A 15696-nucleotide genomic window follows, 5' to 3' on the forward strand; every position below is an offset into this window, starting at 1 on the left:
AGTCAGTCAGTCAGTCAGTCAGTCAGTCAGTCAGTCAGTCAGTCAGTCAGTCAGTCAGTCAGTCAGGACAAGCTATTTTATATATATAGATTATACTGTTCCTTACTGTATTTGTACCAGAACCAGAAAATGCTGAATACCATTGGGTGACAGTTGTCCCCCACACGCCTATTTGTGTTACAACTTTTCTTTTTAATCACAGTAAGTTTTATTCTTATTTCACTTGATATTTGTGATAAGTTCAAGGGAATGCCTTAAAATCTACTATAATCTTATCAATATAAATGCTCTAGGTGTTCATTTTTTCGTAACCATAAGCTCGCATGTTGTTGCAACGACATTAGCAATATTTGTACAGCCTATTATGTCAACACCTAAGAAGACGAGAATTCTAAGTACTGTGGATTCCTTGGTCATAAGTGGGATTAAATGAATCGTTTAGTGGTGAGGAGGAAATTCCCTTTGAAGGTACATAAAGCAGGAGTGGAGAGGTATGTACAGTTATTGTTCGTAACCATACAACAGAATCTGAGTTGGACGTGGAGGAGGGGAATGAAGAAGACACACCTGATGAAAGGGGACAAGATGAATCGTCAGGGATTTATATTAGAAAGAATGGAGAGGAGTGAAGAAAGGAAATGCCTAACCTCATTAATAGAACCAGTAGATACAATACAATACCATATTTACCAGGTGAAAGGGGTGCAAAGTTGAAGTTATGGATTGTTTGTTAAGAAGTTTAGGGCTTAAATATATGACACAGTAAGTATATTTTTGTCTTAAAGTCTACATAAATATCTAATAAATGAAGTTATCCATTCAGGAACATATGCATGTAACTATTTCATTACGAAATACCATGAGAAATACCATTAACACTTAGGGTGACAACTGTCCCCCAAGACACCATTCGTGTTCTCAAAATGCATGTGCCTGCTCTAGGGTTAACAACTACAAATCAAAACAAACTTCCAGGAAATTTATTTTAAAAGTGATAATTAAAACTCTACCAGCACCAAACTATGGGTATATCAAAATTTGAACTGATAATATCCTAACACTGACAGGCTAGACAGAAAACTGGTCTATTTCATGAAAGAATATGGATATAACAGTCCAAGGATTGTGTGAAACAAAGTGAAAAGGAAAAGGTGAGATAACATTGAAAGATGGACAGAGGCTGCTCTACAGCAAAGAACAGGAAGCCAGAAATGGTGCTGGACTGACTGTGAGACAAGACATTCAAGAATATGTGGAAGGATTGTGAGTGAGCCGTATAAGTTACAGAATTATGGCAATGAGAGTACAGTTTAAGAATGGGAAAAAAAAAAAGGAAGATATAAATCAAGTATAAGATGGTTCACAAATTGGAAATAAGGAAGTGAACACAGAGGAATTCCTATAGAAAGTGGAAAAGTGTGTAGAGGAGAAAGAATTAATATTGATAAGGGATCTGAATTCACAAGGGAGAAGAGATCCTGGGACCCTATGGATATTATGCAGTAAGAATCTGTGGGAGAAACTAGTTGATAATAAGAAACACTTGGTTTAAAAGAAAAAAAACAGCCAGAAGATTACCAAAGATGGATGGAGGGACAGTAGAACAAAGACCTTAATTGATTATATATTGATAGATAAAGAACATTGCAAAAACCTGGTGGATGTGATAGCCATGCCTGAGGATTCCTTTAGAGGAGGTCATAGAGGACTGCTAACAAAGCTGAAAGTTGGCTCTATTGTGAAGCCCAAAGAAATAATAGAAAGAAAAATTGAATATAGAAGCATGAAGAGAACAACTTAAAGAGATGGAGGTACAACAAAAGTTTAAGGAGGAATTGACAACAATGATACCCAGGTCAGAATTGAGGAATGCTGAAGAGGAATTGATCACCAGAGCAGAAATGGTAGAACATCTGGAAAGATAAGAGAAAATACGACCCACTGGTGTAATGAGAGAGTGAAAGAAATAGGAAAGGGAAAAAAGAGAATATGGAAAGAACGGAGCATATGTAAGACTAGAGAAAGTAAGAAAAAGTGTACGGAAGCAAAAGTCAGTATACAAAAGGGTCATAAAGGAAGAAAAGTTGGGAGAAATTCACAAAGAAACTAAAAGATAGGAACTCTGGAAAGAAACTGTTAATAAAATGCAAAAAAAAAAAAAAATGATCAAAATATGAGTACTAGACCTGACCCTAACAGAATTAAAAGAAAATAAGAATAATTCATGGACTTGTTAAATGCAATAAGTGAACAAGCAGTAAATGAGGCAAGACAACTAACTCAAGGTCCAGAAGGAGAAGACATTACAATGGCAGAGGTAGAAATAGCCATTAAAATATGAAAGTAGGTAAAGCTGTTGGTGAAGATGAAGTTGCATGAGAAATGATTAAGGCTGCAGGATCAGTAGGTGCACAATAGATTTACTCAGATGTGCATGGAAGAGAGGCAAATGCCTGAAGATTGGCAAAAAGAAGGAGCCAAAAAACAAATATTAAAGAAAGGGGATAAGAAGTTTTGCACTAACAGAGGAATCACAATTACATCTCAAGATGTCAAAATCATGTAAAAGATAATAGAAAGAAAGCTTACAAGGGGAAGACACTACCTTGAGAGCAGATTTTGTGTGGTGGTAGTATATCCTCAGGGTGTGATTATATTAAAATATTAGGGTGCACTGACCAGTCAGTCTCGAAATAAAATGTCCAGTGTATTTGTAACAGTTTACTGTACATATAAGTGTTTCCACTCACAACTGAGGTGGCTGAGGTGGTGGCATTCCAGTTCCATGTGCACTACGTTTGGGGTTGAAGTCTCCATCCATGCATTTTTTAAAATCTTTAACTGAATAGGCTAATCATTTCATGAGTTTTATTCACATCACCTTTTATAAAACCTTTTTTAAGTGCTCTTTTCTGAACTTTCATAAATATTTTCTGTAAAATTCACAAAACATTTTTTACATCTAAAATTTAAAATGAAGAATTTTCACATTATTTTTTAGAGAATAATGTGTACGGAATCAAAATATTGAAACTAAATGCAGTGACTCATCCAGAGGGCAACCAGTGCTTAGTAGTGTGTGTTTCAGTCTCCAGGTTTATCAGTGATTTGAAGGTGTAAGATAGGCATTTACGTGTGGAACTTTCAATTAAGTGATCAGTAAAACCACTGTGCTACAAATAGCCAGTTCAAAGCGTGTCACAAATAATGAACAACATAATATTTCTTGTAAACTGCCATGCCAGGGAAATGAAAGGCAGCAACAATAGACAGCCCAGTGAAACGTGCCCTACAGGAAGCTCTGAGAGACAAGGAAACACTCGCTACGCTAGCCAACATCATACAAGACCAGGTAGGGCCATTACAGAGCAGCTTAAAGTTACAATAGATTTTAATACCAAAGTAATCGAGGAGATGAGGGAAGCGCTCAAGGCCAGAGACCTCAGAGAACAGCTCGAAACTAAGACCGATGCTCTCGAGCAATATCAGCGGCGGCAATCACTGCGTGTGTTCGGGGTGCGGGAATAGAGTGGCGAGGACACGAACAAAATTGTCATTGAGCTAGCTGACAATTTAATGCACGAGGACATAGAGAGAAGTCACAGGGTAGGCAAGATGAGTACAGATAAGCTGCATCCGATAATAGTGAAGTTCGTGTCGTACCACAAACGGAACAAACTGTTCAAATCTAAAAATAAACTGAAAGGGACAGGCAAAACAATCAGGGAAGACCTCACGTCAATCAGGATGAAACTGTTGCAAGAAGCGATCACTAGATTTTCTGTTGTTGGGCAATAGACAGTACAATTATTGTGAAACACATTGGTGTGAAATATTGTGTGTCGAGGCAAGCAGAAATGGACAGAATTAAATAAACCGACAGACTGAAACTAACATAGCATTACACAATTTACAGCTTTAACTAACTTAGACACTAGACTTTAGTGTATTACTATAATTACTATTCCAACTATTACTTTTAGATTATAATATCTTCATTAGATTTACATATAATAACTAAGCAAGATAGCGTACAGGTTGGCAAATCAAACTGGGAGTGCTGCACATGCTTCTATTTTCGGCAAGGTTACTGGTGGTCAGATGAGCGGAATCTTGCCCCCCCCCCCCCCCCTCCATACCTACGCAGCCCCCTAATAATAATCCCCTTAGAAGTGATTTTAAAAACTTCCCAAATTCCTTACAGGTAGTACATGCTACATTTAAAGTCTAATTCCTGACTTCCACGAACTCCGTAACACAATTGCTAATGTCAACCCTCACATCGTGATGAACGGGGAAACCTAGATCAAACCTTGGTTGTCAGAATCCCTTGTCCACCTCGAAAATTATATTTTGATCCGGTTGCACAGGTAAAGCCAGCAGCGGAATAGCTATGTATATTAGGAATGACCTAAAATATAAAATAATCTACAAATCAATTAGTGAATACTGCGCAAGGCTTGAGTTCATGTTCATAGAAATTGAGGCTCTAGGTGAAAAGTGCTGACATCACTGATGAAGGGAATGGATGATTTTCCCCGAAACATGTATGGTAAAATAAATAGTTTTCTATCAAGGCGGACTCAAGTAAAACTATTTTAAATAGTTCTGTAATAGATTCAGACAAGTCAATACAGGATCAAACAACAATATTAACCTATTATGGTTAAGTTTATCAACAGAGTGTAGTGTATCACCCACCAAAGATTGGATAAATCACCAACCTTGAGGACATCCTACTAGACGTCTTACCAAGGTATGAGCACGTTTTATTATAAGGTGGCCTCAATACTGACATTCTTAACGACAAAATGACTGAGACTAAGCAACTAATTTATTTATTCACTTAAATGCCCTCAGTACAGACCTAAATTAATGACATTCCGAGACCTAAAAAATATAAATAACGAAGCCCTATTAGAAGACACTGCAAGCCTACCTCAGCATAATGTCCATATTTTAATTAATATAGATGATAAAGTGGGGTTCTTAAACAAACAACTGCTGACTCTTCTCAATAAACATGCACCAAAACGCACTGCCCATGCAATATGCCCTGCAGCTCCATGGATGACTCAGGAAATACGAGACTTAACAACAGAGAGAGACAAGTATAGATAAGAAATGTGTTTTTCCACCATTCAATACAAAATTTATTTTAATAGATTAAGCTAGTACCGGTTTCGGCTCTTTAACGGCCATCATCAGCTAGTACATGTTTTGTTTTGTTTTGTACTAGCTGATGATGGCCGTTAAAGAGCCGAAACCAGTACTAGCTTAATCTATTAAAATAAATTTTGTATTGAATGGTGGAAAAACACATTTCTTATCTATACTTTGAGTCTGTCAATACGGAAAATGAAATTTATAAATAATAAAAGAGAGAGACAAAGCTTTCAGAAAATCTAAAACTAACCAAGTACCAAACGATTTGACCTGTACAAGACACTTTGTAACAGGATTACACTGGCCATAAGGAATGCTAAAATAAGACACTCACAGAATATTTTGCTAACCTGGAACGTGACAACAATCTGGAAAACTGTTTAAAAAAAATGGGCATAGGTGGAAATAAAATACATACTGCTGACATTAAACTACCACTGGATGATTTTAATACTTTACTACAAGACCCGTTAACATTGACGAGACAACAAGAAAACAGACGATTAACAAAATTCTACACAATGACAATACCAACAATGGAGGAACACCAATTATATTTTTCGCTCGTAACTCCCGCTGAAGTGAGACAAATTGCACGATCAATAAAGACAACAATGTCAAAAAACATATCAGATGTAAGGGTTTTCAGGCGTTTGCTCTATTAACCAGCGTTTCGTCATAAGTCTGACACCAGACTCATCAGAGTGGGATGTGTCCGACCCTACCCACTGAAGCTGGGGTGTATGCAGGTGAACTTATGAGAAGTCCTTATAAGAGGCACAGTCTGATAACTGCATACGGGAGATAAACCTCCACAATGTAATTATTGCCCGCCTAGCAATTCCGAATGGAAAATTCTAAATTCCCATGGAGGGAATTAGATATATTTCACCAATAGAGCATGTCAACAATGTCAAAAAATTGCCTCTTATAAGGGCTTCTAATAAGTTCACCTGCATACACCCCAGCGTCAGTGAGTAGGGTCTGACACATGAGTCTGATGAGTCTGGTGTCAGACCTAAGACGAAACGCTGCTAGCACCACTCCTATTTTCAATCTTCATTGCAGGACTAACACAAGTAATTAAACATTGTCAATATCATGTGAACGCAGATGACTTACAAATATATATAAAATGCACATCCTCATGACTTACCGACTGCAATAAATAATATGAATGACGACCTAGAAAGAATATGTAAGTGGACGGAGGACCATGCACTAAAAATCAATGCCCAAAAATCGCAGTGTATACTTTTAGCTACCCAACGCCTCACAGATGTTCATACCCACTCAGTAACATTAAGAAGCACTCAGTTACAATTCAAAGACACAGTTAAAAACTTAGAGATGATAATGGACAAAATCCTTAGTTGGAATGATCATGTAATAGGTACATGTCAGCGAGTGTTTTATTCCTTACATTCCCTTAACTGTTCTGGAGTGACACTATGCTATGAGAACAGTGTTGAAGAACAGAACTCTGATGCACCACCGGGTTGTGTGTTTCAAATGTGTGTTAATAAAAATTGTGCCAAGTGAAAAACTCAAACACGAGTGAACTTGTGATTAACTGTAAATAGTAGTTTAATAAATTTAGTGGATACTAAATACACTACCACTCTGTGTAGTATGTTTAGTTTTAAGGACCCTGATAACTCATCATAACTGGTGTGGGATCAAATAGGTTTAGTACAGGAAATTTCTAGAATAACTGAAGAGAAGGTGTCTTGTTTCCGGGCTCTCTTAGATAAACTCAGAGCAATGGACCAACAGTTTCAATCCAATCAGGATGAACTTACGGTACAGTTTATTAAAGCTAGATGGGATGAACTTGAGGTAGAGTTTAAAGCTAGCCAGGATGAACTTGAGGTGGAGTTTAAAGCTATCCAGGACAAATTTAAGTTAGTACTTAAGGCTGAGTTGAACAAACTTAAGGGTGGACAGTACAAATAAGAGGAGAAGGAAGATGCTCCTGAAGTAAGATTAAAAGGTGACATGCAAGGTGTAAATTAAATGGTAGAAAAATTGTTCAAGGCAATACCTCAGTTTGTAGAATCCAGTGTTCAAGGCAGTGAGAGGAATGAAATGGTTGATGAACAGTTCAAGGTAATACCTCAGATTGAGTCCAGTGTTCGAGACTTGAGGCAAGAGATGAGTTATCTACAGTGGCCAATGCCATAGGAAAGAACTAATTCTGTTGCTTTCAAAACTCCTAGAAACCAGACTGAGGTCAACCGGCATCGCAAAAGTGAAAGCCCCATGCTTTGATGGTAGTATGTCTTGGGTGACATTCCGGACTCAGTATGAGATCGTGGCCAACCATAATAGGTGGAGAGGAGAGGGCTTTACAATTCATCACCAGGCTGCATGGATGAGCATTGGAAGTTCAAGGAAGAGATCATGGGGGGCACTTGAGAGACGCTATGGTGACCATCCGCTGGCAGCTGCCTACCATATCCAACTGAAGAAGAGGACGAAGTGCATGGGCAAATGGCTGCAGAGGTAGAACAGTTGGGCCATATGGCATCAGGCAGCTTATCACCAGAATGCAATCAGCAGGAGGCTGTCTACACCTTCACTGATAGGCTTCGTGATGCCAAGGTCTCCCAACTCAGCTATGTAAGGAGCATTGTCCCAAGGATGGAAGCGCTGAAGACAACAGAAACTCGGATGTCACTCACGAGAACATAAGCCATCAGGGGCATCAGGTTTGCTCATCACCACTGGAGCAATGCTTGCCACTGAGTTTCCAAAAGAATCATCAGCTGGAAATACAGTGAGCGCGGCTATCTGAGAAAGGAATGCCAATGTAGTTAGTCCATTATTGGACATTACAAATTTTCCAGCTAACTCATTCCTCGTTGCCAGCGTTTCACCCCAGTGTGCTAAGTTGGGCTCATCAGTTGGTAAATAGCACACCCACCAAGATGCACGGCTAGTGCATACCAAGTAGCCTCCACAGTGGGGTGGAATAGGTAAGAGTATATCAAATTTTTACTGTGTTCTGAAACTGTGATTGGATGAGAGGTGGTAAAATTGATTGTACAAGTAGGGAGGTAAGCATGAGGAGAGTATTCGATGAAGAAGGCATAAAGCATGAAGATTACGGCGCTGTTTGAGTTTTAGCCAACCGAGTTCATCGTAGGCAGGTGTAACATGGTCATAATAACGTAGATCACATATATAGCAAACACAGGTGTTTTGCGCATTGTAGTTTGTCGTTAAGAGTAGCAGTCAGGTTGTTGTACACGGCATCACAGTAGTCAAAATGAGGTAATATCAGAGTGCAAATGAGGTGTTATTTTAATACTCGAGAAAATATGTTGCGGAATCTTCAAAGTGAGTTAAGTGTCGCAAATACTTTCCTGGAGATGCTGGTAACCTGCTGCTTCCAAGAAAGATGTTCGTCTATCATAACACCGAGATCTTTGACAGATTCACATAAATCAATGGGTGAATTTTGTAGGTAGAGTTTTGGTAAAGCGAAGTTGCTTATGATTTTTGAACAAAGCCGATGATGTGAAATTATTATAGTTTGAGATTTTATGTTATTTAATCTAAGTCCATGCATGTCAGTCCAGTTACAGAATTCTTGTAAGTCTCTAATGAAATTTTTAATTTCATCAGTTAGTCTTTCCGGTTCACAGTGCAAGTATAACTGTATATTGTCAGCGTACATGTGGTGTCTGCAGCTGTTTACCGACGACGTAATATCATTGATATAGACAGAAAATAGAAGCGGTCCTAGGAGAGACCCCTGTGGAACACCAACTTCTATGGATCGCCAGGATGAATATTCGTTATTGTTATTTCTTACACATTGCAGATGACCGTGGAAGTATTAATAGAGGATGGTTGTGCAGTTGTACTTCTTCTTAGAATAATAATCACAAACACCATTGTTTAGAGTGGCTCCAATCATTCTTCATGACAATGCAACTGCTCACTTAGCTATGTGACAATGAATTCATTCCATATTGATAACTACCATTATAAGGGAGACACTTTTGCATATCTGATGACAACTGCAATGCAATATGCCATGAGGTGATAATAAAAGTTAGGCGTGATGTTAGTGGCCTCATCACATGCAGCTGCAGGAGCAGAGATATCTGTAGCCTCAGGCCAGCAACTGAGAGTGGTGATGTAATAATATTAATATGCAAGACTGATAAACTTTGGCAGTTTTGTATCTTTGCCATCGCTCTAGTATTAATACGATTATTTTGCCAGAGTAGTTTCTGTGTTGTATAGGGTTGTTTAAAAAATTGTTTACGAGAGTTGGGGCACATATCATGGCAACTATTCGTTTTTCCCTCACATTTGTACGGTGCTACCATACAGTGTTCATATGTCCTGGAAAGCATAACACTCGTAGCAAATGGACACAGAACGAGATGGCAGTGCATTGGACAGGTACCACACTCAGGGCAATGGAACTGCAGTAGTGAGCCAGTCTCTGTGCAGAAGTGGGAAGTAACGCAAGTACTGGAACAACCGTTATATTCACCGGACCTATCTCTAAACGATTTTGATCCCATCCCCAAAGTGAAAGAATGCTGTGAAACAGGAGATTGCAAAATTCATATGTGGTAAGGCGACTGGTATCTGACATCTCCTGCATCATGGGCAATGTGTTGTGGACAATCTAAAGGACTACTTTGAGGTTTACTGTAAAGGTTACTGTGGTCTCTCGGAATAAACCTTATGTAGCACAAGGATTTCATTGGTGGCAAACTCCTTGCTTTATATCCTACACCTGGTAAATATGCTCCCCACACCCATCTGTATATTTTCATTTGTATGGTAGATCCCACATTTGTGTGAATAAATAGTTGCCATGACTTATGCCCCAACCTTCGTACGAGGATGGTTTGAAAAGTTCTCGGAATCACCGCTAGATGTTAGTGCTAGAGCAACAAGGTTATCGTGCAATAATCAAACATCCTTTGTGAGTGAAAACGTGGTGCGTCAGTGCTCTAGCTGCAGGAGTATGGTAGTGACGACTCTTTGTTGTTGTTCCCGCGAAGCGATTTGTGACAATGGAAAAAACTGAGATTCGAGCAGTGATTAAATACTTTGTAAAGAAGGGTATGAAAGCAAAGGAAATTCATGCCGACTTTCAGAACACACTGGGGGACTCTGCTCCTTCATTTTCAACTGTTGCCAAGTGGACCAGCGAGTTTAAATTTGGTCGGGAGAGCTTGGATAATGATCCGCGTAGTGGACGGCCAAAAAGTGTTACGACCCCAGAATTCATCGCAAAAGTGCATAAAATGGTCATGCAGGATCGTCGATTGAAAGTGCGGGAAATTGCTGAAGCTGTAGGGATGTCTTCTGAATGGGTATATTATATTTTAACCGAAGAATTGGGTATGAAAAAATTATCCGCAATTGACATTGGACAATAAACGCACCAGATTGGAAATGTCCGAACAAAGTCTGGCCCGTTTTCAGTGCAACCAACAAGATTTTTTGCGCTGATTTGGGACTACAGATGAAACTTGGGTCCACTACTATACCCCAGAGACAAAACAGCAGTCAAAGCAGTGGAAACATGCTGAATCACCACCACCAAAGAAAGCAAAGGCAGTGCGTTCGGCTGGAAAGGTCACGGCCTCAGTTTTCTGGGATGCAAAAGGCATTCTGCTGATAGATTATCTTCCTACTGGCCAAACAATTATGGGGCAATACTATGCAAACCTCCTAGACCAACTACAGGAAAAGATATGCGAAACGAGGCCTGGTTTGGCAAGGAAAAAGGTCATCTTTCATCAGGACAACGCTCTGACGCACACAAGTGTTATTGCCATGGTAAAACTTCATGAACTGGGGTACGAATTTTTGCCACATCCACCTTATTCACCTGATTTGGCACCATCAGACTTTCATCTATTCCCCAAGCTGGAAGTTTTCCTTGATGGACGGAGATTTTCAACAAGGCAAGACTGGGCGAATTGGCCATACGTGTAGAGGCGCGCGGCTGTGAGCTTGCATCCGGGAGATAGTAGGTTCGAATCCCACTATCAGCAGCCCTGAAAATGGCTTTCCGCGGTTTCCCATTTTCACACCAGGCAAATGCTGGGGCTGTACCTTAATTAAGGCCAAGCCGCTTCCTTCCAACTCCTAGGCCTTTCCTGTCCCATCGTCTCCATAAGACCTATCTGTGTCGGTGCGACGTAAAGCCCCTAGCAAAAAAAAAAAAAAAACAAGGCAAGAACTGACAGCCGAATTGGAGAGGTATTTTGCAGGCCTGGAGGAATCTCATTTTCGAGATGGATCAAGGCATTGGAACATTGCTGGTCCGAATGCATTAGTCTACAGGCAGACTATGTTGAAAAATAAAAGCAGTTCCACCGAGGTAAGATACTTAATTCTAGTACATTCCGAGAACTTTTCAAACCACCTACGTATATGAGAATTCATCACAATGATGACGTGTCACTTCGTAATCCACAAGCCCTTTGGACTGAGCAGCGATCGCTTGGCAGGTCAAGACAAATCAGAGCTGCAGTGCCATGTGGTTCAGTTTGATTTATATTAGAACAATAGAACATTGGTCCATGGTAGTAATAAGGGACATTTTCGATGATTGTTTGTTTAACTGTCCTGCTAGATTTTCCCGTTTCAATTCCTGTGATTAATGGTATTATCTGTGGCAGATGTTAAAAGGAAAAGTGAATGCCAATAACCCTCACACAAGAAAAGAACTACAGGAGTAGATTGTTGCAAGTCATATTGAATATCTCACAGGATGAGTTCTGCCTACTGTCTGCAAACCTATTCAGTGGGTGTGAAACGTATTTGAAAGCTAAGGGACGTCACTTTGAGTAACTCCTTTAATGCCAGATAAGTTCTTAGTCTCTTAGTCTCACCATAAATTTCCTTTTTTAAATTATTGTTATTTGAAGCTGAGTAGTGCACAGATACATGTGCATTTTACTGGCAAGCAGATGACTGTCAATGTGGCAACTTGCAGTAGCATGTGTGATGCTACTGCAGTTACAAAATAAAGTCCCTGCATTTACCTTTATGAGATTCTTCATCTTTTTCACTAACAATGAGTAATCAATACACTACTGGATTCTACATCAAACACTGGTGTAGAATTCATGGTGCCATGAAGTTTATTAACATTAACTAATATTGCAGTTCATGAGGAATAGAAATTATTAAGAAATATCTGATGATCATTCAAGACTTCCATTGTTTCCATACATTCTGTTCATTATATTCAACCTTCTTTACTTGTTCTGAATGCACCAAACAGGACGTTAGGCTGTGTTTTACTGCTTCAAATGTATGTTTTGAACATTATGGAATAGAAACAATATGCTTAGAAAAAAATTAATTGCCATGGCTTATGAAATAACCCTTTATAATAAGTGTTGTTTGATTTACATCTACTTCAGCTGCCAGCTCAGCAGCACGAGCCTCTGCAGTAGCTGCCTTCTCTTCCAGGATCTTCTTGACTGATGCAGCACTGGCAAGTTTATCACGTAGTCCTTCTATCTCCTTCACCATTTTCTCCGTCTCACGCACCATACCTTCTTTACTTTTTCCAATACTGTAACAATCAAGTTTTGTCTTGTCTTCTTTGCATGTTGCTGGAAAATTATAGAATACTGTAAAGCAATATCTTTATCATTGAAATACCTGAATGAATAACAGGTTAATAAAAACTCTGCATTACCAGAGAACAGCTCATCTAGTATAAAGCTTCTTCAATTAAAACATAGACTGGTGTCTAGAATCTTCACCATGGATTGGACAACATCTACTAAGTTATATCAAAATGACAGCATACTGATTATAGTTTGAGAGAGTCTACAGATAATCACCCTCACCATTTACACTCCTGTTGCACTACTGAATAAATTTCTTTTTTCCCTTCACAATTCACAATGAAGGGTGCTGGTTGAACCATTATTTCACAGCATCAGGAATTGCTTGATCAATGGTCAAATACTTACTCTTCAGGGCTTTTCTCAGCAGAGTGAGGACATGACTGTCACAAGGGGAGAGCTCTTTGTTATAAGGCAGGTAGTCCGTAAGACCCCAGTGAAAAGAATGTCTACTGTCCTTTGTTGCACTGGCAGCATATTGATGTGCATTATCATGGAATGGAGCACAAGCACATTTCATGACAGTCTTCCCAGTCAAGGCAACTTCTTTGCACAACTACTGAATCGTGCCAAGTTGTGTTAATTTGGTGTATCCATTAAACACTAAAGTTGCTTCAACATTTCCTCTTCTTAGTGAACGCACATCTCAAACATACCATGTTCTGAGCTGTTACTATAAACATTGCAGTGCTGCCACCTCTTGCCTGTCTTTGGAGGAAAGTATATCTTTACATTTACTGAAAAAATGCCTTACAGGGTCACCTGTGCTAGTACCTGTGCCAGAAGGATATTGTAGGATAAGTGTGATGTCTTTGGAATTGCTGTAAAGTTAAGAAAGTAGCTCATACAGCACTGGGGAAGCTACTGGTTCTGCTGTCGTAGAAATAAATAAACTATAAACATCTAACCATGCAGTGCTGCCACCTCTTGCCTGTCCAATCAGTTATTTGCAGTGTTGCCAGCCCTGTCTATGTTTCAATTCAATAACCCTTATACTGTAGATTTCATGTCAGTGGCCTACTCACAAGGGACCCTACCCAATCGACCCCTAGACATCAGTGTCAAAGTTGGTGGAATTACTATGTTGCATGCAAATTCTCAACAGCTAATGACGAGTAGTTTCAGAGAGAGGAGGGGAAGAATCTCTTGATTTGAAAGAGTCAAATATGTGAATATTTAACATAATCATGTTATTTAGGAAGAGTTTTGTATAAAAACAATAATAAACTCATAAGACATAAGCACTTAACCTTCAAAAGATTGTAACACAAAAAAAAAAAAAATTGGTCATACTATATTTATATATTTTTCACATTTCTACATTTATAATATAATATAATATAATATAATATAATATAATATAATATAATATAATATAATATAATATAATATAATATAATATAATATAATATAATATAATATAATATAATATAATACAATATAATTTTATAAAAAGTGAAACCAATGCTCACATATTTTGGTATGAATACATCAAGAAAGTACTCATGCAACTTCTTGCTTCTTTTCATGCAACATTAAACATCATATTTTGCAAAATGATAGTTTGGTGAATTTAGAAAATGATAATTTTACAAAATGTGATATTTATGTTGAATGAAAGAAATTCTATCTTGTAGATACTTTCTTGAAGTAACTTACTCATTTTCTTCTTATAATTTAAACAAAATTTCTTATGAGTTTATTATTTATTTTATACAAAACTCTTCATAGATTATGTGATTATGTTAAAAAGAGATCTTTTTAACATATTTGACTCTTCCAAGTCAAGACATTCTCCCAACCCCCTCGGAAACTATTTGCCATTAGCTGCTCAGAATTTGCATACAACCAGTGATGGGAAAAGTACAAGAAAAAGTAACTGGGGTGGAATATGGGTACTTGAGGAATATTTTACTCTATTACAAGTTACTTTTTCAACAAGTAATGTGTAAAATTATAATTACAATTACTTCACAGAACATCATTCTTAAGATAATCACCGACGTTATTTTTTCGCATGTGTCAGAAATGATACAAAAGTTTGCATGGATAAATAAATTAATCCTTTTTGCTTCTTTTTAGCAGAAATACATTTGTCTATCATTAATAGGCGTGTGATCTTTCTCCATCATTTTTATTTCGTGACTTTTAACATTTCAGATAATTTACCATTTACTTTAGAAAACAACTAGTTCTTAAAATTCTCATACCTAAACCTCAACCTCTTTGGAGGAAAGTATATCTTTACATTTACTGAAAAAATGCCTTACAGGGTCACGTGAAGAAATACCTGTGCTAGTACCTGTGCCAGAAGGATATTGTAGGATAAGTGTGATGTCTTTGGAATTGCTGTAAAGTTAAGAAAGTACCTCATACAGCACTGGGGAAGCTACTGGTTCTGCTGTCGTAGAAATTAGCAAATTATCATCACTTATTTTTCCTCCAATTCTGCTTCCATGCGATGTATATCAATTACTATACAGCTTTCCAACCTTAAAATGCAGTACAGCGTAGATGGAGTGCGCTGTTGCAAAATCAATTCGTGAAGATCACGCTCGAGTGTGACTCAAACAGGGCGTCACAGTTCCACATTTTTCGATTGTAATTTTGTAATTTTAAGTTCATTCATTTACAAATTAATATTTGTAGGATGTTAAAATAAATACAACATACCTTAATCACTGGCGTTGCTCTCAGACAATGGACGTACACCTTCTATCATTTCTGCAAGGCCTGATGTTCCCGCTTTGGATGAACCGGGTTCGGGAGATGAACTTGAGGATGATCCAGACAATGAAGAAAGTCATATTAAAAACTTTTCATCGTCGACATCGTCCTGTAATTCGTCTGCTTTCCACAAATCTCTTTCATTTTTCTTTACTTCATTCATGTAATTTGCCAA

At 38.2% G+C, this 15696-nt stretch overlaps 1 protein-coding gene across 1 annotated transcript in view; it reads right to left on the reverse strand.

The window, feature by feature from the left end:
* LOC136857711 (cilia- and flagella-associated protein 58) overlaps positions 1–15696 on the reverse strand; it is a 261063-nt gene that overhangs the window by 169110 nt on the left and 76257 nt on the right. Inside the window, exon 7 of the mRNA XM_068225146.1 lies at positions 12571–12736. Coding sequence (XP_068081247.1) covers positions 12571–12736 — 166 coding nt within the window. The remainder of the gene's footprint in view (positions 1–12570; positions 12737–15696) is intronic.

Source organism: Anabrus simplex, chromosome 1 (assembly GCF_040414725.1).
Source record: "Anabrus simplex isolate iqAnaSimp1 chromosome 1, ASM4041472v1, whole genome shotgun sequence".
Taxonomy (NCBI): Eukaryota; Metazoa; Arthropoda; class Insecta; order Orthoptera; family Tettigoniidae; genus Anabrus; species Anabrus simplex.